The sequence below is a fragment of the Bison bison genome, unplaced genomic scaffold (assembly GCF_000754665.1).
Source record: "Bison bison bison isolate TAMUID 2011002044 unplaced genomic scaffold, Bison_UMD1.0 scf7180017864519, whole genome shotgun sequence".
Taxonomy (NCBI): Eukaryota; Metazoa; Chordata; class Mammalia; order Artiodactyla; family Bovidae; genus Bison; species Bison bison.
In genome coordinates, this window is record NW_011495072.1 from 11,885,926 (window position 1) to 11,912,103 (window position 26,178).

Below are 26,178 nucleotides of genomic sequence, written 5' to 3' on the forward strand. Positions count from 1 at the left end.
TTTTTGTAAGTATGTATTTATTTTCTTAAAATGTTCATGATTATTTGTTTGATAATTTAAACATTTCAAAATTATATAAAATTGTGTTTTTTAGAAATATCTGGCAAGACAGTAAATGCTGTAAAATATTGCAATTAGTGATTGAATTACTTTACATATAAAAGAAGTTATGAATTTCAGTTGAAAGAAAAACTGCACTTTTAGGAAATCATTCTATTATACATATAAATTTACAGTTTTCACTTTTATAATCTTTTCATTTAAAATTGTTTCCCCAAAAACTATATTCCAGCATAAGACAGACAAGTATCTAATAAGTAATTAGTATGTACACAGGTAGGCTGTGAAAAATTAACCACAACTATAATATATTCTGTTCCAAAGCGGAAAACATTTCCTTTTAGAAAGCATTTTAACATTTCTTCTCATCATCCACAAAGCAGCAATAATATTTAAATTAAAAATGGCAAATCCAATGATATGTAATCATAAACAGTCCCTTAAGAAACACATCTGAAAGTCATTATTCCTTAAAATATTTACACTGTTTAAATTACATGAGAGCAACAATGTCTTGATCTATTTTAGTTGAACAAATTAATAAGAATCTCTAAATTGCTCCCCACCCAAAATGTTATTCATCTTTAGTAAAGGAGACTTTATCTTTGGGCTTATTCAGCATCTTTATATCATCCAACAGTTTTCTGGGTGTTAAAATATGCGTGGATCCTGGAAGAGGAAAAGATAAATCTTCAGAGGCCAGCAGTCAAATCAATTTTCCCTGGCTAACTATATTGCCTTGTCCTTCAAATATACAAAGTGCAGTAGCTTGGGGCAGCTTAACAAAATTTCTGTAGGCTGCCTTCCTAAACTACAATATTTTAATCCTTCCTCTTCACTAAGCATGCTCAGTAATCCACAAACAATGCCCACTACTATATTTTGTACTGTAGTTACCACTTTGTACTATATATTGATATACTGAAGAGCAAAATCGGAGGTTAGCCTGTCCCCCTGACAGAACAGCAAGAGTCACTGTGAATTCAGTCACAGAGAACTGTTAAGCAGAACCACAGAATGAAGCTTGATGTACAAATGCGGCATCTCCACACGTCAGGAGAGTCTAGGTATCAGTGGCTTTGACTGAAATTCTTAAAACTAAATTCCATACAGGCTCGGCCAACGTCAGGTCCACAGCCACAAAAGTTTCAAAATATTTCTGTAGTAGAAATAAATGTTTCAAAAAGTATTTAATCATGAAAGCAAGAAAAGGATAGGATGAAATATTTTAAAGGATATATTTAATTATATTTAAAGAATGCAATATTCCTGAAACTCATTCTCTCAAAATCAAAATTGTAATTTTAAAAAATCATCAAAAGGTCAACCAGGAAAAAACTGGTACATCAGATAAAACACACTGATACAAAAAATATTTTTTTACACTCAACAATTTAGTTCTAAATGTAAATTACAAGATAAAGTTTTACATATATATTTTTGCATCTAAGAGTTTGTTTTAAAAAAATAGACAAAAGGAAAACACAAGTCTTACCAATAATAACTTCACAGGACTTATGTGCCTGAGAAACTTCATAAGCACAACGCATTTCAGAGTATGTAATCCCTCCAATCACAAAAACAATCAGCTTAGATCCATTTTTTCGATCCTCTAAATAATTAGTTCTGGGTTTCTGCCGAGCACTAAAAAAATAAACACGAACACGTTAAAAATATTTCCAAAGCCATACTGTTTGTAGTCTTTAAAAGAGCCTAACTCAGGCAAACTCAAATGGCACCCCACTCCAGTACTCTTGCCTGGAAAATCCCATGGACGGAGGAGCCTGGTGGGCCGCAGTCCATGGGGTCGCTAAGAGTTGGACACGACTGAGCGACTTCACTTTCACTTTTCACTTTCATGAATTGGAGAAGGAAATGGCAACCCACTCCAGTGTTCTTGCCTGGAGAATCCCAGGGACAGGGGAGCCTGGTGGGCTGCCGTCTATGGGGTCGCACAGAGTCGGACACGACAGAAGCGACTTAGCAGCAGCAGCAGCAGCACTGATTTTAAGAAAATGACTTAACTATGGTATGACTGGAGCACCACGAGCTAGGCAGGAGAGCCCAAGTTCAATTTTGATCTGAGAGAGTTTGGACAAATGATTCATAATCTAGCTTAGCATGTTTACCTATAAAATGGAGCTATGCGTGTGTGTGTGCTCAGTCATGTCCAACTCTTTGCGATCCCATGCACTACATCCCACCAGGCTCCTCTATCCATGGGATTTTCCAGGCAAGAATATTAGAGTGGGTTGCCATTTCCCTCTCCAGGGGACTTCCCAACCCAGGGATCAAAGCTGTGTCTCCTGTGTCGCCAGCACTGCAGATGGATTTTTTACCTCTGAGCCATCTGGGAAGCCCCAAACAGAGCTAAGGGCCTGTCTTATTTATTTCAGATAAATACATAGTATACCTGGAAAGTCTATGACTTACTGAAGTTAAATAAAAGCAGGGCAGGTTGCATTGAGACAGTAGTAAGAGTTTTAAAGACATAGAGGAGGTGGGGGAAGCCCAGGTACTGATTTGGAGCTAACGTGGTATGGCAATGTCCCTTGCTGGAACTCGCTGAAGTACTGAGATATCCAGACAGGAGATATCCAACACATCTGCACGCCTGTGTTCAATGCAGTTTTAGTCACAACAGTCAAGATATAAAAATAACCTAATGTCCATCAATGAACAAATTGACCAAAAAAAAATTGTGTATATATATTGTAGAATATTGTTCATCCTTAAAAAAGAAGCAAATTCTTCCATCTGCAACAACATGAATAAACAGGGAGGAAATTATGCTAAGTAAAATAAGGCAGACTCAGAAAGACTGCATGATCTCACTTATATGTGGAATCTAAAACAGTCAAACTCACAGAAGCAGAGAGAAGAATGCTGGTGGTCTGGGAAGGTGGGCAGGGGAAGGGAATGAGACAATGTTGGTCAAAAGGGCACAAAATTCAACCATGCAAGATGACTACGTTCTAGAGATCTAATATAGAGCGTGGAGACTATAGTTAACAAAACCACACTGTATATTTGAAATATGCTAAGAGGACAGATTTTAATTAAGTCTTCTTGCCACAAAAAAAGAAAGGAAAGAAGGAAAATGGTAATTATGTGTGTATGGAGGTGATGGATATATTAACTAGCTTGTGGTGATTTCACAATGTATATGTATCAAACATCAAGCTGTATACCTTAAACATATGCAACATTATGAAATCAATTACCTCAATAATGCTGGTTAAAAAAAAGAGCAATGTGGGTTCCAATTCTGATTCTGCTTCTTTTTAATTCTGTATTATTTTTAGCAAGTTACTTAACCTCTCTCTAAACCTCAAGGGTTGTTTTCAAGATTAAATGCAATAATATACAGAAGACACTGTATGGGATACAGTGATACTGGGAAACCACTGAATAAACAGCTGTTATTTCTACCTCCTTCCCCCTTAGAATGCTCTAGATCTGCACTGATCAAGATAGTAGTCACTAGCCACATGAGGCAATTTAAACTTAACTAAAATTAAAAATTCAGTTTCTCAGTCACACTAGCTACATATCAAGTGCTCAACAGTTATATATGGCTAGTGGTTATAAACAGGACAGTGAAGATAAAGGACATTCCATTATTGTAAGAAAGTTCTATTGGGTAGCACTGCTTTAAATCATAAAAATCACTATATTTGTTCCCATACCCCATGGGTAGAAATTCTGAGCTTTTATTTGAAAACTAAGTATTTTAGAATAAACATTTATGTAATTTATTAAAAATATGTCTAAATTATATATGTGTTCTAGTGAAATAAACCTTCTCCTTTTCCTAGTGTAAGAATAATATCCAATGTATTATCTTATACTCACTTTGGAAACCATATTCTAGATACCTCTAAGATATACAATATAGGATATCATGGTAAACTTTTAATAATCTTCTCAGTCTAGCCTTTTGGATGGTAATTTCCATCTGGCATTGTAAGGGATGACGAGATAATAAACAACAGAAAAAGTAAAGAGATTTAGTAGCTGGTTTTGAAAGGTGAAAGAGGAACAAGACACATTCTTGGTTTCCATACAGAATAAATCAAGGACATACTAAAAGTACAACTGTGGTTTAAAAATGTCCAAAAAAGGCAAGATAAATCTAGAAAGCAAAAGAAAAACCAGTAATATTTGCTCAAAATGATTATGTGATTCGAACAATTTTTAAACTTCTGAATAGCAATTTCAGGACAACAGGATTACATTTAATGTGTTTCATATGTATGTCTAAGACACTGTAATAGTTTTATACTGTGAAAGACACATAAATGATTACATCTCTGTATCCTAGAACTCTCACTCCAGAAACCACCTAGAAGCTCCTGTTAAAATAAGAGCAAACATCTGTTTAAAAGCATAGCTGAAAGATGCACATGCAAAACCTCTCTGAAGGTAACTCTCTCTCGATCCTGGGTACTGAAATAAGCTCAGAATCCAAAACAACAAAGCACATGAGGAAATAAGCAACCGTTAAGTGTCTGCACAAATGAAAAGCAGTAAAATTAGAACCCAAAGAATGTCACATGTTGAATTTAGTAAATTTTAGTATTTATTATTTTAGTAAAAAATAGACTAAGTATGTTGAAAATGATAAAGTAAAACAGAAAGCAAACAAAATAAGGACAAGCATATCGAAAAATAAACAAGGACAATTTCTAAAAAAAAAGAAAGAAAGAAAGAAGGAAAAGTAAAGTCGATGAACACAGAAACTAAAAAATAAATAAATACAGCTTACTCAGCAGTTTAGGTACAAATTTAAGACAGAACTAAAGAATTGAAAATTAAATCCAAAGAAAATTTTCTAAAATGAAATACAAAAAGTAAAAGAAATATTAAAACTTGAGAGATATTACAAGGCATGAAAATAATGAGATGTTTGAATAAAATAAGAATTTATAAAAGATATGAAACCTAAGATTTTAGGAAATACATTTGAATCCCAATGAAAGAAATAAAAATAAACCCTCAGGTAGACATAGAATGGCACCCCACTCCAGTACTCCTGCCTGGAAAATCCCATGGACAGAGGAGCCTGGAAGGCTGCAGTCCATGGGGTCGCTGAGGGTCGGACATGACTGAGTGACTTCACTTTCACTTTTCACTTTCATGCATTGGAGAAGGAAATGGCAACCCACTCCAGTGTTCTTGCCTGCAGAACCCCAGGAACGGGGGAGCCTGGTGGGCTTCCGTCTATGGGGTCACACAGAGTCGGACACGATTGAAGTGACTTAGCAGCAGCAGCAGCAGACATAGAATAGGGAAATGTACAGAATATCAAAGATAAAAGCAACCAGAGAGAAAAGGCAAATTACCTATATAAAAGTATGACGAAACTGACAGAAAACACCCCACCCCCATACATACACCTTCCCAAGAGCTAAAGTGGAAACCAAGAAACAGCAGAATAACACCTCAGTGTTGCATGAAAATTACCATGAGCCTAGAAATTCAAAGCTATCATATAAGAACAATAATAAAGACATTTTCAGACATACAAAACCATAGAGACCCTACCACCAAGAGACCCACACTGAAGAAATTTCTGAAGGATACACATCAGAAAAGAATATAACTGAGCTCAAAAAAGGGGATGCAAGCAGAAGTGGTACACAACATGACTGGTTAATATACACATACAACTAAGAAAAATAATGGTCACCATTAATTCTGGAAATAAAAAAGACATAAGGTAAACAATAAAGAATTAAGAGAACATTTAAGGAGTGCATAGTTTGAATTAAGTTTTCTAAGGCTCCGTACTGTTCATCAAGAGGGCAAAGATACTAATCTCAGACTTTGGTGAGTCAAAGATGTGTACTATAATTCTGAAGATAACTGCTATGAAAGTACAAATAAGCTATGTAACTTCTAAAATAGGAGAAAAGGGAAAAATAAAATTAAATAAAAGGTCCTTAGATCAAGAGAATTACCCTAAAGAAATACTCAAACACACGTAAATGTGTGAGAATGCTCACTGCATATTGTTAGGAAGGATGCTAGTTTTGACCTAGTCTAAATTTCCACTGTGTGGAAAATACATGAATAAACTGTGATAATCATATAAGAATACACCAAACAGCAGTAAAAAACTTTATACATGTATCAATTTGGGATAAATATCAAAGGATAATGTTGAGAAATACTTAAAAGCAAGTTGCAGGACTTCCCTGGTGATACAGTGGATAAGAATCTGCCTGCCAATGCAGGGGACACGGGTTTGATCCTTGGATTGGGAAGATCCCACATGCGCAGAGCAACTAAAGCCCATGCACAATTACTGAGCCCGTGCTCTCGAGCTCTTGAGCTGCAACTACTGAAACCCACATGTCACAACTGCTGAGCCTGCGTGCTGCAACTTCAGAAGCCATGAACCTTGAGCCTGTAGCAACATGGGAAGCCCTGCAACGAGAAGCCCACGTACAACAAAGAGCAGCCTCTGCTCACCAAACTAGAAAAAGCCTGTACACAGCAACGAAGACCCAGTGCAACCATAAATAAATAAATTAATTAATAAAAAAAAAAGTTGCAGGAAGACACAACATGACACCATTTATATTAAGATTAAAAACAAAGATAGCTTGGGGTCATGATAGAGTAAGATGGTCAGAAGGCTGCCCACCAAGAAAACAAGTATAAACCTGGATGAAACTGTGGGGGAAAAAACCATTTCAGATCACTTGGGAAAATGAACCACAGGAAAATGACAAATTAAGAAGAATTTACTCTTTAAAAATGTTAGCTCTCTCTCTCTTCCTCTCTTCCTGCTTTTCTCACTTTTCTCTCCCCCTTCCTTTTTCGCTACCCTTCTCTTTCCTTCGTTTCTTTCCCTTTACCCTCTTTCTCTCTTTTTCTTCCCTCCTCCCTCTCTCTCTCTTTTTCTAACTTCCTTTCTTCCTTTCTCAATCTTGCTGCGTTCCCTGATTCCTTCCTTCTCTGTTCCTCTCTCCTTTTCACTCTTTAGCTTTTTCTCTATCTTTAGATCTTTCTCTATTTTCTTTCTTTTTTTCTTTTTCACTTTTTTCTTTTTATTTTTTTCTCTCTTTTTTTTTTTTTGGCTTGGGTGAGGCCCCCCTGAGGGGGTTTTCTGCAAGGAGCAGGCTCTGTATATTGTGTATGTTTTAAAAGCTCCTTTGTTTAAAAGAAATTTTTTTTTTTAATCTTTTTCAGCCTTAGGCAATGGTCTGGGAGGCTTTGGATGTAAACTGGGGAATTCTTAGGCCCTGGGAGGTGCAAGCGGAGGTGGGGTAGTCGCCTTAAATCAGAAATTGTTGGATAAATTTTTAAAGGTTTGTGTAGAGGGGGAGGGGGCTCGTCAGGGTGCCCGGCCGCTGCATCCTGTAAGCCCTCTCCTTCCTCCGGAGGTAGAGCACAGTCTCCCTCCTTTTCTTTGTCAATGGCAGAAAATATGATCTGCGCAGAAGGTGGAGACCCACTACCATCCACCGCTATAGCCTCTCCCATAGGCTATCCAACAGCCTCATGAAAAAAAAAAAAATTGTTAATATATAGGTAAGAATGGTGGTGGTGACTATGCAACCTTTTGGCCTGAGGTTACATCCAACCTGCACAGTTCTTCCAACTCAGCAAAAACTGTAGCTTTACTGACTTGAAGCTGGTTGAGAGAACCACCAATTCTACTGCCTGAGGTGGAAGACTTGATACAAGGTAGGAAGCAAAGTGAGTACAAAATCCTACAGCTTTGCTAGTTAAAGGCAGACCTGGTTTAAAGACCTGCAGCACTGGTAGCACAAACCTTGGTCCCAGGATGGGACAGGTGGTATATCAGCCAAAATTTAATGGGGAAACCCTGAGACTAAGAAAGCCAAAGAAGACAAAGTCCCCCCACATCCTTAGCGACTGCCAAATTATGCCTGTGCCAGGGTAAGCCAGAGAAAGCCCAAGGAAAAAAATAAGAAAAAAAGAAGGGGGATAGTGGGGAGAAGACTCAAGAACTGACTATGACTTGTAATGCAGTCCTTAACCCACAATCAGATTGATCAGTGGTCGATGGAAGGTTTACAGGCTTGAGGTGTCTAAATACAAGCTCTGCCAAGATAACTGGCTGACCTCTAAACTATTCAGACATAGGGCAACTACTAGGAACCAAGCTAAAAAATTAAATTTAAAATAAAAAAAGCCCTACAATGACATCAGTGGCTACACTGCAAGGGGCATTGATCCCACAGCTTAAAATCTATACAAGTTACTAAAACAAAAAACAACTTAGAGTTGCTGTTACACAAAACAGTGTCTTTTTAAAGGCCTAATTTTCAGCCAAAAATTAGTAGATGTGTAAGAAAACAATAAAGGATGATCCACATGCTGGAAAAAAAACCATCAACAGAAACTGACCCTAAGTGAATCCAGATGTTGGATTTAGCAGACTTCAAAGATCCTATTATAAATATGATCAAATAATTAAAGAAAATTATGCTAGCAATATGTTAATCAATGGAGAATTTCAAAAGAGAAATGGAAAGTAAAAACGAAGTAAATGGAAATTCAAAAGGTGATTAGTACAATAATGAAATGAAAAATTGAGTAGATGGGCTCGATAGCAGATTTGAGATGTCAGATTAAAGAATCAAAGAACTGAAGATGGATCAATAGATATTAGCATATCTGAAGAACAGAAAGAAGAAAGATGGAAGAAAGGTAAACAGAGCCTCAGTGACCCATAAGACAAAGTCAAACGTTCCAACATCTGGGTGATGGACTTTCAAAAGCAGATGAGGGAGAAAGAAGTGGGCAGAAAAAATTTGAAGAAACAGCAACTGAAAACCTCTGAAATTTTGATGAGAACAATTAACTTGTAAATCCAAGAAAATTCAACTAATCCCAGGAAGAACAAACACAACAAGAACTCCACTTGGGAACACAACAGTTAAACTGCTAAAAGCCAAAGACCAGTAGAAAAATCCTACAAAACAGAACTCTATATACATTGTTTAGAATACAAATATATGTAGAAAATGTATGAAGATATATAGATCAATGATAAACAGCAAATTCAAGATAGTGAAGAAGGGAGAATAATAAAAATCAGAGAGTGATATATAGGAAGCTTGAACTGTACTTAAAATGATTCATTTGTTAATCTGGGCACCAAGTATAGGGTATGCATTATAATACTCTCTACAGCTTTCTGAATGCTTCAAATATTTTCTCACCAAAAGTCATCAAAAAGGATTTTGTCATCTGCTAATGTGAAGGAAAAAAAAAGATAAGGGGAGAAACTCTTCTCTAGTTTCATGAAAATATTTTTTATAATAAAGCACATTTTCATATTGCCTCTCTGTGTGTATGTGTGCATGTGTGTCTGTATGTCAGTCGTTCAGTCGTGTCCGGCTCTTTGTGACCCCATGGACTTTTCTGTCCATGGAATTTTCCTGGCAAGAATATTGGAGTGAGTTACCATTTCCTACTCCAGGGGATCTTCCCAACCAGGGATCAAACCCAAGTCTCTTACACTGGCAGGAGGATTCTTTACCACTGTGCCACCTGGGAAGCCCCATTGCTTATCTGGATTCATTAAGACAGTTACAGTTACAGAAAAACTACCTTTTAAGTGACTACATGCTTCAAGGAGAGTTATCAATATAGGAATATCTGTGTACCATTTCAATTATTAGTCTGCAATATCACAGTGAAAATTTCACTGACTTTCATTTACAGATTTTACCTTACAGCTCCTGAGCCATTCCAGACTGCTGGGCACTGGGAACAATATGGCCACTCTTTTGAATCTAATCTGTTATCAATGGCATCCTAGGGAAGATAAGAAATCCATCAAGAAGATACTATAAACTCCAATATTTTGTTTGTTTTACATAAAACTCAAAACTTGTATTTACAATTAAAGACCACAAGGATACATATTTAATAAAATAAGGTTAGCCCTCTTTTTGAAACTCACAAATCTTATTTGCTACAAAATTAATGCAATTATTAAACCAATATTTATTGCATGCCTACATTTCTTATTTAGAGGGTTACCACTTTGGTGTAAAAATCCCAGGTACTTTATCAGGGTCTTTATCTCGAGAATGCTAGGGGTTTGTAAATACCATCTTAACCCTGACAGACTTCTTAGGCTACCAGAGTCCAGGCCTTGCCTTTCATAGCTGAAGTCGTTCAGTCGTGTCCAACTCTTTGCGACCCCATGGACAATAGCCTACCAGGCTCCTTCGTCCATGGGATTTTCCAGGCAAGAATACTGGAGTGGGTTGCCATTTCCTCCTCCAGGAGATCTTCCCGATGCAGGGACTGAACCTCGGTCTCCTGCATTGTAGGCAGACACCTTACCGTCTGAGCCACCAGTGAAGTCTTTGCCCTTCACAGTGACAGCTTTAAAACAAAACATGCATCCTGGCCTAGGTGTATTCAAGACTATCTGATGAGATGGAAGCTTTCTTTTTCATTTAAAAATGTTTCCTTCTTTTTACGGTTAACATCTTACGATATTTATGTGTATGTATATAATACACACATAGTGTTTGATCAGTACAGCATTTATATAGCTTATAAATAAATGTATAGTGTTTTAATCAGTACAGCACTTACACAGTTTATAAACAGCCACATACTGTAGGCTCCTGGTCACATTTATTATGAGAAAGTATACGTAATTAAAAGTTTGAAGACCACTGATTTAGAACACCGCAGCTTTAGAACATGGTTGCACAAACAGTAACAATAAGTAGGAATGGACACAAGGTCCTCTGTAGTCCTGCTGCTGCTGCTGCTAAGTCGTTTCAGTCATGTCCAACTCTGTGCAACCCCATAGACTGCAGCCCACCAGGCTCCCCCGTCCCTGGGATTCTCCAGGCAAGAACGCTGGAGTGGGTTGCCATTTCCTTCTCCAATGCATGAAAAGTGAAAGTGAAGTCGCTCAGTCGTGTCTGACTCTTAGAGACCCCATGGACTGCAGCCACCAGGCTCTTCCATCCATGGGATTTTCCAGGCAAGAGTACTGAAGTGGGGTACCATCGCCTTCTCTGTCCGTAGTCCTAGAGTATTTCAATAAGACTGCAAGATGTGAAGAATCAAAGCTTCAGGAGAACCCCAAAGGCCTTAGGTTGCTACTGAAGTAAAGTGGAGTTTTTGAATTTAACATGTAAATCCTTGTTAAAAGGTTTGAGAAGGTCAATTCTTATTTTTAAAATACTATCAATAGCAAAGAAAAACTCCTTAGTTCCACATTCTTGTTACAGATCAGGAAAAAAAAAAATCTTACATTGCAGGGGAAAAAGTCTAAACTCTGAAATCTTCATCTTAAATCAAGCATGTGTAAATGACATAGAATTAGTCAAGCAAAACAGAAAAATCATGGGATAAACTGTACACAATTTCCAAAGGAAAGTAGAAATTAATGTTTAATAAGTTAAAGGCCAATTGGAATAAATAGAACTATCTGATTATGACTTTATTGAGCTCATAATGCAATTATTAGTTCATTTTCTAATTTCCTGTAATTGAAAATTATTTTCTAAAAGCAAACAGTACTAAAAGAATCAGGCATCTGTCGATTATAAAAGCAAACGATAGTGAGGTTTACATTTTAATCACAAATCCATTTCTAAGAATATTGGAATTTAACACTCTAATAGTGATCACAAAAAATGTTGTTTTGTTGAACTTTCATTCAACTAAATTATTCATATTTCTGCTACATAGTAATTTCAAACAACAGAGTCTTTTTCATAAAGCATGCCTGTGCTTATCTTTTTAAATTTATTTTGAGGCAATTAGTGGTATGAATTGGCAGTCTTTAAGGGAGAACTTTCAAAAGCTTCCTCTCCTCCCTTGATATCAGATACAGCCTTCTTTTGTGAACCCTCTCAGTACTGCAGATAATTCCTGACCCAAAGATATGCTCAAACTGACAGATAAATGGACAGAGAGTAAAAAATATTCTACAAAGGGCAGAGTATAAATAAAATTTAATGAATTTTACCTCCAAAATATCTTTGATGAAAGGTGTCCATCTAGACAGTTGAAAAGTTTCTTCTGCAGACCGATCCTTTCTTGATGGTTTGCCTTGTTGAGACTAATATAATTAGAGGAAAAAAACTAAAGATCAGTGATTTTATTTAGTGATACTCTTTATCTTTTCTATCAAGATGTTTAATTTACAACAAATACTATGTTGTATTTGACTTAAAACTAAGAGTGGAAAAGTCCACTAAAAAAATCTGAATAGGTGTAGTCACATAACTTCACAGTATTTCTGTACATTAATGATAAAATTTATGATAGTATCAGAAAGTGTGTTTTCTCCAAAATGCTTATATAAAACTTGATGTGAAAGAGTAAGATTCTACAGACTTCTTCAAATTTTGCTATAAATAAATCATAGAAAGAAAAGCATAAATAGCAAATTACAATGGAAGCTAAAAGATATAAATTCACTAGAAAAATGTATTTGTCCAAATTACTCATACATGGAAAAGAAAAGAAAAATTTTAATATTTTATTTACCAAATCTACAAAGGAAATTAAGAAGACTGTCCACATGGATTCCCACATAAGAAAACACATTTAATGCAAACAACCATGCACGCACATGTATAAGTTTATACAGAATGTAAGATTTCTTACTGGAGGGACAATGGGAACACCGAGGTAGCTCCAGTTACGAATCATGTCACTCTCATTTTCTATCTTTACATTCTGGATCAATCTGTCCAAGTTTTCTTCTGTAGTTCCTTAGATATATAAAAATGAATGCAGAGTCAAATAATTGCTACCACAATCATTTCTAGGTTTACGTACCCAAGAATAAAGCTTTTTTTTTTTTAAAGAAAGCAAACATTTAAATTATATAACCTTCAATCTGCTCCCAATTCCACATTTTTCCTTTTATTTATCTTAATCAACTTTAACCACTACTTTTGATTCTACCAGGGTTTGATCCCTGGGTTGGGAAGATCCCCTGGAGAAGGGAAAGGCTACCTACTCCAGTATTCTGGCCTGGGGAATTCCATGGACTTTACAGTCCATGGGGTCGCAAAAAGACACGACTGAGCGACTTTCACTTTCACTTTTCACTTTAATTTTTCTAAGATTCTCTTATGACCAGTAGTAAACCACTTATAGTAAAGTAATTTTAGATCTGGGTACTCCTTGGAAGGAAAGTTATGACCAACCTAGATAGCATATTCAAAAGCAGAGACATTACTTTGCCAACAAAGGTCCGTCTAGTCAAGGCTATGGTTTTTCCTGTGGTCATGTATGGATGTGAGAGTTGGACCGTGAAGAAAGCTGAGTGCCGAAGAATTGATGCTTTTGAACTGTGGTGTTGGAGAAGATTCTTGAGAGTCCCTTGGACTGCAAGGAGATCCAACCAGTCCATCCTAAAGGAGATCAGCCCTGGGTGTTCTTTGGAAGGAATGATGCTAAAGCTGCAACTCCAATACTTTGGCCACCTCATGTGAACAGCCGACTGATTGGAAAAGACACTGATGCTGGGAGGGATTGGGGGCAGGAGGAGAAGGGGATGACAGAGGATGAGATGGCTGGATGGCATCACCAACTCGATGGACATGAGTGTGAGTGAACTCTGGGAGTTGGTGATGGACAGGGAGGCCTGGCGTGCTGCTATTCATGGGGTCGCCAAGAGTCAGACACAACTGAGCGACTGAACTGAACTGATCTTTATCTTAATATATTTATTAAAAAATAAACAATCTATATTACCATTAATACTGAAGATATAAAGTAGGATTGCTCTTATTTTATCATAATTATCATGATTTTTACTGAGTAGAACTGGAAGGAGTACTCGCATAGCATCTTTGACTTTCTGTCCTTCTGCATCAGTTCCAAGTGCCAGGTCCTTAATGAAAATGAAATATAGTCAGTGGTCTATGATCTAAATTCATTTTTCAGTTAAAAATATTACTAAAATTTGCCAAATTTTAATGGAAAATTGATGATATTTCATAGGAAATGTGAGCATCACCTGTAAACTATTACTGTATAAAATGTAAAAAGTCAAAACAATTCAGAAAGGAAGAAAATCATTAATCTAAACTTTTGCTAACATGGTAGACATGAGCTACATGTGGCTACTGAGCACTTGAAATGGCTCTAGTCTGAATCAAGATGTGCTGTAAGTTAAAACAACAGTTTGAAGATTTACATTTGAAAAAAAAGTGTAACATATTTCAATAATTGTTTTAATACTGATTACATGTTGAAATGATAGTATTTTGGATGTACTGAGTTAAATTAAGTATATTATTAAAATTAACCACACTCATCTCATTTTACATTTTTAATGTAATGACTAGAATATTTAAAATTAAATATGACTTGCATTCTATTTCTATTAGTACTGATTTGAACAGTTTTGGCATCAGAGAGGAGCCTTTAATTAAATGTGCCTACACAGTACTCTGCAGGGTGTTACCTGAAATGCTGCACCCACTGAAAAAGGCCAGTCAACAATGTTACCCTGAATTAATGCTCCAAACATTGAAATCATCCCATTCAACCAAACATGCAGATTAGGAGGGATAGCCTACTATTAACATGATACTGTATAGCTACTTGTTAGCGTTGGTAAGGAATATTGTATTAAATACCAAGTGGGTGTATCTCCTCCTAAAAGAGATTGTGTGGTTTAGGGCACTATATTGAGCAAAAAGTTAGGTTTTACCTTACAGAGTTAATTCTGGAAATCTACCTTGAATGTAGGTGTTTCTGATTCTGCACTTACCTGTTCAGTTTTGCAGAGCTTTTCTATATTAGGCTTGAACTTATTCATGCAATCTTCTGCTAAGTTAAGATGAACAACTTGCTGAAAAACAGAAAAAAATCAATTATTTAAAGCATTTTCATTTCTGTGTAACTTATAATGCTAAACTTTTGAGATGGGCCTGAAGGGAAGTATGAGCTTATGTGGGAAGGAGGTACCATGTAAATCAAGGGAAACAACTCAAGAAAGGAAAAAAAGTGGAAATTATCATGATCTAAAGGGGACACTCAATAGACCACAAAAAACAGAACGAAAGGGTTAAACTTGTATTGGGTTTACAAGTAGTGAAAAATAAAGTGAGAAAAAACCAGTAAAGTCCATAAAGTCAAGCAGAAAAAGTTTGAATTTAAGTTATTGATTTTTGATTAGGGAGTAATACAATAAAAAAAAATTTAAATATTATTCTGACAATGACTTCTGAGAAGGACTGGAACAGCAAAAACAAACAAAAAATAGTTTACCTGCCCACACAGCTTTAATTGCTTTAAAATTTACTAATATATAACTATTAATTCAAAGAAGCAAGCATAATAACAAGGACTTGTCAATCCAATATTGAATTTTCTTATTAAGCTGATAAAAAATAAAAGTTTCTCTGGCTGTTCAAGACAAAGATATAAAAATGTTTTGGCTGGACTTGAACAAATATAGAGAATTCTATTGGGTAGCTTAGACATTTGGGGTATTTCTCAGACCTAAAGTAAGGGTTCAAAGGACAACTAATACCAAGTATTCCATGACACCCAATGCTAAACTTGACTACAGAACTGGGTGGACTAATAAATTAAAAATGATTTCTTATATATGATATCACTTACCTTAGTAATCTGTTTACGGAAATGAGGCATCTTTTTCATCAGCTGGGTAAGAGCACTAAGTGATGTCTAGGAAAAATCAAACATTTTAAAAAACTAACTTATGATTCAGTTATTTTATACAATAACTTTTAAATCCTATAGTTTTAAATCTTTATTAATTTACTAAATATTTGCCAATTAAAAAAAACAATTTCAAGAGGTTTCCAGTTGCAGCCATGATAAAAAGTAGCTGATATAAAAATTATTCTCCCTCCATAAACAAAACCAAAATTGGACAAAATAAAAAAAGACAACAGCTTTCAAGCAAAGGATGTCTTAAAAATAGTTCAAAGTTAGGTTACTTGAGCAAAGGGAAGCACAGGAGGTGATCCCTGCACTCATCTGGCTCTTCTCTGGAACATTTTCCAAAGCACAGTAAAAGGAGGTAGAGTTCAAGTAGAAAAAAAGTCTCTCTAGGCAGAGGAAAAAGAGATCAGAGTTTGGGGCTACTGAGGCAGGGTTTGCGGTCCAGGGGTAGCATAACTCACAGATGTGTAGAGGAGATGCCTTAGGATCCCTGGCCAAACACTAAGCTGCATGTGTACAGGGCATGTCTTAGAGGCCTAACAGAGAATGACTGCAGAGATTTCAGATGGTCTTTACACTAAGACAGTATTGGCATTCTCTGATCCAGACAAAGTAAAGAGCTCTAAGTGAACATCCCAGACATTCAGTCCTGGAAGGACTATGTCTTTGAACTAAATGTAAAAGTGAAATACATGCAACGTAACAAAAGCCTCACATGAAATTTCCACACAATCTAGGTTATCTACCAGCAAATTAACCGACTGCCAGAACAGAACTCAGCACTCTTTGTAAACAGAACATCATCAATAGCCTCTGCAATATAGCATCCATAAGCTCCAACATACAATATATAACTGGACATGTAAAACAGGAAAAAGTGATACTCAAGTGGTAAAAACAGTCAATAAAAGCAGACTCAAAATAATCCAGATGCTGGAGTTAGCAGACAAGGAATTTAAAATAACATATTTATGTTAAAGAAAACAGGGGAAAAGATAAACTATAAATGAATGAAAAGATGGAGTATATCAGTAGAGAATCAGACTTTATTTTAAAAAATGCAATGAATGTCCCAGAACTAAATGCAATCTTTGAAATTAAAAATACAATGAATGACATACATTATTGGTGAGACTGTAAAATGGTACAGCAAACTAGTAAGTTTGGAAGTTTTCTACATGATTAAATATATATTTACTATATAATATATAACCCAGCAATCCCACTCTTATTTAAACAAGTGAATGAAAACATCTGTTCACACAAAACCTGAATGTTCACAGTGGCTTTATTTGTAATTGCCATCAACTTGGGAAAAAACCTAAATGTTCTGCAATTTGTGAACGGATAACATCCATACAATATATCCATACAGTGGAATACTACTCAGCAATAAAAATGTCGAAGCTACTGTTATATGTCACATGGATGAATGTCAAGTGCAATAGATTAAATGAAAAAGCCATATTGTTGTTTCTATTATGTTATGACGTAAATGACACTTAGCTGTCATTCTGGAAAAGGCAAAACTATAATAATAGAAAAAAAGAATAGTGGTTCTAAGGTGGAGAGGTTGCCTACAAAGTGGCAGAAGGCAATGGGGGGATATTGATGGAACCGTCCTATATCTTGGTTGCATGAGAGTATACATTTGTCAAAACTCACAGAATCATACACTATAAAGGGGAACTTTACTTTCTAACTCAGTTTAAAAAAGCACTAGTCAAAATAAAGCAGGTATGGCTATATTAAAATCAGACAAAGTAGAGTTTAAGGCAAGGAATACTGCAAATGAAAACTACAATGACATTTTATACTGATAAAAGATAAATTCAATAGAAAGAAAACTATCTTAAATTTATAAAGAGTCTAATTAAACAAGGCTGCATCAGTTGATATAGCTTTGAGAGTTGACAAGATTATTAAAATACACTACTTCAACCATACATTATACCATTCCTGGTAACTGATATAAAAAACAGATAAAAAGTTTGTAAAGAGATAGAATATTTGAATAACATGATGAATCAACTTGGCTTAATTAACATTCACGGAATTTGTATTCTTTTCAAGTACACATAGGGTATTTACCACAACAGATCATATGATAGGTCACAAGCCAAGCCTGAACAAATTTCAAAGGACTAAACTCATACAGACTCCATTCTCTGACCACTATATAATTAAATTACAACTCAGTACAGTAAGATAAGTAGAAAACTCACAAACTCTTTGAAATTAAAAAAAAAAAATTCCTATATAACACATGAGTCAAAGAAGAAATTATAATAAGAAAATATTCTGAGCTAAATGGAAGTAAAAATAGGTTATTCCAAAACTTGGGAAATGCAGCTACATAATGTTAAGAAGGAAATAACTAAATATATATAGGAGAGAAAAAAGTCGAAAATCAATGTTCTTAACATCCGACTCAAGAAGTTAGAAAAAGAAAAACAAGCCAAAGAAAGTTGAAATCAATTCAATATAAAACTAACATACAAAAGAAAAATCAGCAAAGCCAAAAGTTGGTTCTTCGAAATACTAATAATTTATAAATAGGGGATGTTAATAGTAAAGAAACTAAAACACAAATCAACAAAATTAGGATTAAATAGAACATAGGTACAGGTTCTATAGACACTGAGAAGATAAGAGGATATTTGAAAATGTAGATGTAGTAGACAAATCCCTTAAAAATGCAGTATCCCAAAAGTGATATAAGAAAAAATTAAAATCTGAAGAGCTCTGTACCTATTAAAGACCTTATAATTAAAGACTTCCACATAAAGAAAACTCCATGCCCAGACTGCTTCAGTTGTGAAGTTTTTCAAGCAATGATGGGACAAGTAACGACCACGTTACACAAACACTTCCAGAGAATAATGTGACAGGGAAAGCATTACAATTCATTTTAGACCAATATAATTTTGCCACCAAAACTGCCTAGAACACTACCACAAGAATAAAAAGAATTATTGCTCATAAACCTAGAAATACTATTGCTCATAAACCTAGAAGTAAACATTCCACACAAAATATTAGCAAGCAGAATCCAGTGATATAGGAAAGGGATAAGTTATCATAACTTAGTGGAGCTAATTCTAAGAACGCATGGATGGTTTAATGTTAGAGAACAGTGAATGTAACTCATCACATGAACAGAATAAAAAAGGAAAAAATAATTTAATAGGTGCTGAAAAAGCATTTGATGAAGTCGGACACTCATTGTTGATTTAAAAAACAAACAAAAAAAACCCTGTTGACAAATATGGAATAGAAGGGAACTTCTTAATCTGACAAAGGATGTATCTACAATAACCTAAAACTACCATAATACCCAATGATGAAATAGCAAACACATTTCCCCCAAGGCTGGGAATGAGACAAGGATATCCTGTCACCAGATCTACTCTATATTTTACTGCTAGGAGGTATTAAGAAAATACCAAATAGGAGGTATCAAGAAAATTAGTATAAAATGTATAAAGAGTCAAAAGGATAGGCTAAATTTTCTTTATTCATAGATATTATTGTGCAACTTTTGAAATGACAGAAATGTCCTATATCTTGATTTAGGTGGCAGTTCCACATGGTGTGTGTTTACATGTGTGTGTGTATGAATACAAATATATGTATGTAAAAAGTTGTTCAGTATACACATAAGATTTGTGCATTTTATTTAGGTAAATTATGAATGTGAAAAGTGAAAGTGTTAGTTGCTCAGTTGTGTCTGACACTGCGACCCCATGGACTGTAGCCTGCCAGGCTTCTCTGTCCCCAAGGGATTTCCCAGGCAAGAGTACTGGAGTGGGTTGACATTCCCTTCTCCAGAGGATCTTCCCGACCCAGGGATCAAACCTGGGTCTCCTGCACTGCAGGCCAATTCTTTATCACTGAGCCACCATAGCTTAATATTAAAAACCCTAACATGAATACATTTATGCAATTGGCTAAATGGTCTTTTAAAAATAAACTTTAAATGTAGCAAGACAGATAAAATATTGCTAAGTGTTGAGGCTGAGTAATGGGTACAGGAAAGTTTATTTTCTCTACTTTGTGTATGTTAGAAACTTCTCAAATGGAAAGTTAAAAAGATAAAAAATTTTACACAAACTTTAAAATTCACATTTGTCATAACCTTGAAAGTTATATTAACACTCTTACCTTTCCTTCTGTTGCTTTCTTTGTTGATGAAATTTCCTTCATAAGCTTGGGAATTTCCCTGTCAAATTATTAGAAAGTTCTTTAAATTTCTAAAGTTTAATTCACAGAAGTATCTTAAGATTAAAAAATGTACTATTAGTACTCTGTAATTAGTATTTAAATATGGAACAAAAATTAAACAGGTTCACATACTCTAATACAACTGCAATATGGCGATGCCGAATTTTGACCCAGAGGTCATCATCTTCTTCAAGGATTGCCTCCTTTTCCTTCCCATCTGTCTTATATCTACAAGTAAGAGAAGTATGAAACTTTTGGATTATTTTGTGCCAGATAAAGTAAAAGAAAAGTTTTTATAAATAACAATTTTAAGACACAGCTCAAGAAACTGAAGATTTTTAGGAGGATAATGAATACCTATCCAAAACTAAGGCATATTGCTATCCATACAACAAAAATCAAGTGCCACGCCCACCACGACCTTTTTACTTTCAATGTTATTTTTTGCTGTCATTATTACAGACTTTTATCTCAGTATCTTAGAAACAAAAATTCAGTGTTCCACAGTCAACTTTAACAAGAGTGAATATATTAACAATTTGTATTCTAATTGCTCAAAACAATACTTTTGATGTACTAATAACCATCAACACAATTGTCAAACATCCATTAAGAAATGTCACTCTCTAATGAAGTCTATTAAATACTGAAGGTGTTTCAGAGTTGGTACAAAATTCACAAACATATATATTTATCTATTTCTATATTCTTTCCTTACCCTATAACCACATCTCCTTTAAAGAACTGGGAAAGGCAATGAGAAAAAAACTAATGTAGCCATTAAAAACTTTGATTGCTTTAATGAGTTCTACTGAACTGAGAGGCAATTAAAGAGGTTCAAGAAATTACTCCAAATGGATACTTAGAAATTTCTGCTCTGTATTATTTCCATTAAAAATCGTGATGGAGCACAATCCATAGGAAGTTCATGCTTCCCTCTAGTCTGATCCCTAGACTTTCTTGACTCATAAGAAAAGGCATATCTCTGATTTTTTTGTTTTTAAATAAGTCTCTCCACTACCCTTAAAAAATTAAATCTTGCTTTCCTTGCCAACAAACCTAGGGAGATAAATATTTTAAGTACTAGGTTAGAAATGTCTGAAAGTTAACGTCAATAAACTGGAACCAAATCCTTTAGTGTCCATTACTTCAAGTCATTTCCAAATCTCTTGAGCAATGTAGGTTTAGAGACCTAAAGGATAAGAGAGATAAATAACATCCTTTCTGAAAATTCGGAATAAACTGCTTAAAACTACTTTTATACTAGAAAAATAGCTATGTTGCTCTGTCAGCTAATATTAATACAAGTAACAAAGAAAAACTCAGAATTTGACTAGAAGGCAAATAAAAATACAAGAGAAAATACAAAATTAGTTTAAACAATATTTAAGAAAAAATGTTAAATATAATTAGCACAAATTTTTGGATTTTTTAATCTACAAAAATTACTAAACATAAGATTTCAGAAAACTAATTTTCATTTTTATTACTTCCAAGCAGTAACTCTTGGCTGAAAAATGCCAATCTGGATTTTGAAATTATGATATCAAATAACATGTTTTATATATATGTGTGCATGTGGTACATACACTCAAATAACATGTTATATATATATGTGTGTATGTATATACATAAATGATATACAAAGGTAACAATAAGATGGTTCCTTAATAGAAAAATAATTTCATTTTTCATTTAACTATTTGATATTACTTTTAAAGTTAATATGCTTATATCAGAGTTAAATCAATAATAGGTACCAAACTTCTCAATAACCATCCTATATAGTTTTCTAATATTCTAGTATTTTTAAATACATTATGGTGACAAGACACACGTTTACATACTTTTGGATGTCCAATTCAGAATAATCACTGCCTAACCAATTTGAATATGCTTTCCACTTCAGTAAATATAGTAGTGGGCCCGGTTTATTTACTGAAAAGTACAATTCCAGCTGTTTAAAACCTATTTTTGTTGCAGACATAGTTAAGGAAGCAAATATACCAAAAAAGCTTCAAAGCAGTTAAATTACCTATTAACTAACAAGGTCAGGACATTTTTAATAGATTATGATTATAGGTGTAAGAGAAAGATAAAGCCTTGAATAAAAAAGGGTATAGGGACTTTAGATTTCTGTTGCCTCCATAAATCATTAAATGCTAACATCCTATCCTGTTTGTATATGCCCTATATATTCCCTTCAAGTTATACTTGCTTGTATGTATCATTCTCAATCGGCAGTAGATCGTATGCCATTGCCTGAAAGGTCAGTTCGTGCACAACAGTGGACACAGGATCAAAGCCACGATCAATTATTATGAGCTGGGAATGAGTTTTACCCTGGAATAACAAGATAAAATTATCTTAAGAAACTTCCATTTCTTTCTGTGAACACATTTTTAATATCTTAGAAAACAAAATCAGACTTATCCCACATTCTTAAACATGAAGTTATATTAAAATAGAAAAATATGAGAGGCACAAGAGGGGAAGAAAATAAGACTACAAAACCAAAGCTTTCATAATTAGATTAACAGGCCTACTTAATAATATGATACTGTGAAAATTCCTTTAAAAAAATAACATTTGGCTTTCACTAAATCTATTTTCTTGGAATTTAGCTTCATAAACACTAAAACTCTTCTAAGTTATGAAAGGAAGATATTACCTGAGCTCTTTATGTTACACATTGCACTAAACTAAGCTTCCTAGTCCTCTGATACCACCTCTGTCAAGTCTACTCAGACTCCTCACTCTCCAACCCAAGCCCAAATGCTGGAATTCCCCAGGTTCCAATCTTAGTCTTTGATTATATTATCTTGATAAGATAGTAGTAGCTGTCATTTATTAAACTCCTATATGTGCCAAACACATGCTAATCTGCCTAATCCTCATACCAACCAACCAAAGTACATATCATATGATCCATATTATATGAAAATACAACTCACAGTAAATATGTCCAAGAATACAGAGTTGGTGATAAAAGGAAAAACTGTTTATTAAATGTTTACAGCTTCAAGGATTATTCTAAAAACTTTTTATGTATTAATGCATTTAGTCCTCTATATTATAAAATAGGTATTCTCCTATTACCCCCTTTTTAAAGATAAAAAACTTAACATAACTTGCTAATCGATATATACATGAATTAAATGGCAGAGCCAGGATCTGGACAAAGAACTTAATTCAAAACTGTTATGTTCCGCACTAAGCCACATTATCTATTACGATTTCTACTACCATTTAAATCAGTGATATCCAAATCAAAATTCTCAAATCAATGCTGGAAAATAAATGAACAGTTTCCTTGGTTTATAAAGAAATAAGACAGATTTTAAGCATAACCACTATTTGTCTTTTATATGTTACCTTTATTAGGCTCTTTTCATCAATCTTGTAGTAGTTTTCAAGCTTTTTTTCAACAAGCTGAGCAAGCTTACTGGCATTATCTAGAGGTTTACTAGAAATGAAAAAGATATTCAAACTATCTTTCAAGACACACTTTATATTATCAAGTTGAATTCTAAAATTAAACCATAAATTAAAAGATTTTATAAGCATGGAGAAATTTAGATAATAATACTAAACAAATATAATGCTATATCAATTTGTTTGGATTTTATCAATGTAAACCTTATCATATGTGCTTCAGATTTTTTTCATATGAAGGAAATATAAATAAAACTATAGTTTCTTTACTCCCCTCCCAATTCCCAGTCTTCACCCCTACCCCTAGCCACTCCTGCCCCAAAGCAACTACTACCATAATTTGATGTATATTCTTCCTATCATTACAATTATACATATATTTACTGTTTTATATGTATTTTAACAGTATATGTTTTTACTGTCATATATGTTTGAGATCTATGTTGACACACACATCAAAAAATATTTACTCATTTTAGTTCCATATAGTATTCCATCATATGATTATACTGGATTTACACATTCATTCCCCTAAAGATGGACATTTAAGTCATTCTCAATTTTATACTATTGCAAACAACATGGAAACAAATATCTTTATACATAAATATCCATGTAAATGTTTCTCTAGGTATATTATTTCTAAAAGTAGAATTGTGGGTCATATAGTATGTACGTTTTCAACTTTGCTACCATATTACTCTCCAAATTACTTGACCAATTATCTCTCCCAATTATCTATGAGATTTCCCTATATGCTAACATTTAGTCAACTTTCCAATATAGTTGTTTGTATAAAATCATATATCACTATCTTCTAAAATGATAAAACCATATTCTAAATTTTAACTTTAAGACCAGTGATATTAGTGTAACTTCTGAATCTATAAAGAAAATGTTGGAAAAGACTCTTCAATTAGCACACCAACCTCAAAAATGGAGGAACTCTTTGTAAAGGCTTCAAAGTGTTAAAGATCCTTTAGGTTTTATACTTCAAAAGTAAATGAAGCAGCAACTATACAGGATAATTTATTATACATTATGCCTTAAAATATTTTCAAAAGGAAATAATTTCATGTTAGAATTACACCTGAAAAGTTCATAAGGCATAGAAGAATACTTTACAAAAGAATAGGATAGGATTTTAAAAGCCTGGATTATTATTAACTACCACAAGAACTGGTAAGCTTATTAAATTATAAACCGGCTACAGTTATCCCTCAGGAGGGCTTCCCTGGTGGCTCAGTGGTAAAGAATCCACCTACAATGCAGGAGACCTGGATTTGATCCCTGGATTGGGAAGATCCCCTGGAGAAGGAAATGGCAACCCACTTCAGTATTCTTGCCTGGAGAATTCCAAGAACAGAGGAGCCTGGCAGGCTACCATCCATGGGGTTGCAAAAGTTGGACACGACTTAGTGACTAAACCACCACCAGTATCACAGGGGATTGGTTCCAGGACCTCATTCAGATATTAAAATCCACTGATGCTCAAGTCTCGTATAAAATGGTACACAATTTGCATATAACCTATGCACATACCCCATATCCTTAAAAATCATCTCTAGATTACTTACAACACTAATATAATGTAATGCTATGTAAACAGTCATAAATATTATGTAAATGCTATGTAAATAGTGGTCTGCATGTAGCAAATTCAAGTTTTGCTTTTGGGGACTTCCTCGAATTTTTTTTTTTTTTTTACATTTTCAATCCACAAATGGTTGAATTTGAGGATGCCAAACTTATGGATACAGGATAGTGGACCATATTACAGATTCATTTCCCTGAACAAGCCAAACACCAAGAGCAGAAGCTTGGACAGAGACTGAACTCTAGCAAAAGATAAACCACTTGGTTCAGAATGTAATTAGCACAGCACCTGTAAGAAAGAGAATGGTTCTAACACTTGAGGTATGAGTAAACAGCTTGTCTGGTCACATATGAATTAAGGAGATTTACAATATTTCTTCTAAGTAATTAAGAAAACTTTTTAAATGGTTAAGGATAATGAAACTTAAATATAAAGCACTACATGAATTTGAAATTGAACAATTATGCCAACTACCTTGACAAATGTCAGTGTTTAAATTAAAGAACCTTTTAAAACAGAAACAAGTTATATTACTTATTATTAGTAATAATAGTACACTGTATTTACTTCTACCATTTCATTAGCGCCATGCACTATATTGAGTGCTTTATAGGTATTAACTCATTTAATTCTAAAAAAAACTTTATGATGTGATTACTATTATTTTTCCCACTTCATATATAAAGAAATTGAGAGCAGAAGAATCATACAGCCAGTAAACAGCAGAGATTAAAATCCAAGCTGGCTATATAGAACAACATGAAAGTCTAAGAACATAATATTGAGCAAAGCCATATATAAAAAAATTTCATGACCCAATGTGAAGTCAAGTGGGCCTTAGAAAGCATCACTACGAACAAAGCTAGTGGAGGTGATGGAATTCCAGGTGAGCTATTCCAAACCCTGAAAGATGATGCTGTGAAAGTGCTGCACTCACTATGCCAGCAAATTTGGGAAACTCAGCAGTGGCCACAGGACCGGAAAAGGTCAGTTTTCATTCCAATCCCAAAGAAAGGCAATGCCAAAGAATGCTCAAACTACCGCACAATGGCACTCATCTCACACGCTAGTAAAGTAATGCTCAAAATTCTCCAAGCCAGGCTTCAGCAATATGTGAACCGTGAACTTCCTGATGTTCAAGCTGGTTTTAGAAAAGGCAGAGGAACCAGAGATCAAATTGCCAA

General features: G+C 34.6%; 1 protein-coding gene across 2 annotated transcripts in view; it reads right to left on the reverse strand.

The window, feature by feature from the left end:
• The window catches only part of STXBP3 (syntaxin binding protein 3), a 54,458-nt gene continuing 28,280 nt past the window's right edge, over window positions 1-26,178 (reverse strand). For both annotated transcript variants that reach the window (XM_010830934.1, XM_010830935.1), the window contains exons 8-19: window positions 23,338-23,428; window positions 22,181-22,305; window positions 20,095-20,190; window positions 19,903-19,960; window positions 15,673-15,738; window positions 14,816-14,896; window positions 13,792-13,930; window positions 12,694-12,800; window positions 12,050-12,142; window positions 9,776-9,861; window positions 1,556-1,704; window positions 1-729 (exon numbers count right to left, since the gene is read on the reverse strand). In XM_010830934.1, coding sequence (XP_010829236.1) covers window positions 635-729; window positions 1,556-1,704; window positions 9,776-9,861; window positions 12,050-12,142; window positions 12,694-12,800; window positions 13,792-13,930; window positions 14,816-14,896; window positions 15,673-15,738; window positions 19,903-19,960; window positions 20,095-20,190; window positions 22,181-22,305; window positions 23,338-23,428 — 1,186 coding nt within the window. In that variant the 3' untranslated portion in view covers window positions 1-634. The remainder of the gene's footprint in view (window positions 730-1,555; window positions 1,705-9,775; window positions 9,862-12,049; window positions 12,143-12,693; window positions 12,801-13,791; window positions 13,931-14,815; window positions 14,897-15,672; window positions 15,739-19,902; window positions 19,961-20,094; window positions 20,191-22,180; window positions 22,306-23,337; window positions 23,429-26,178) is intronic.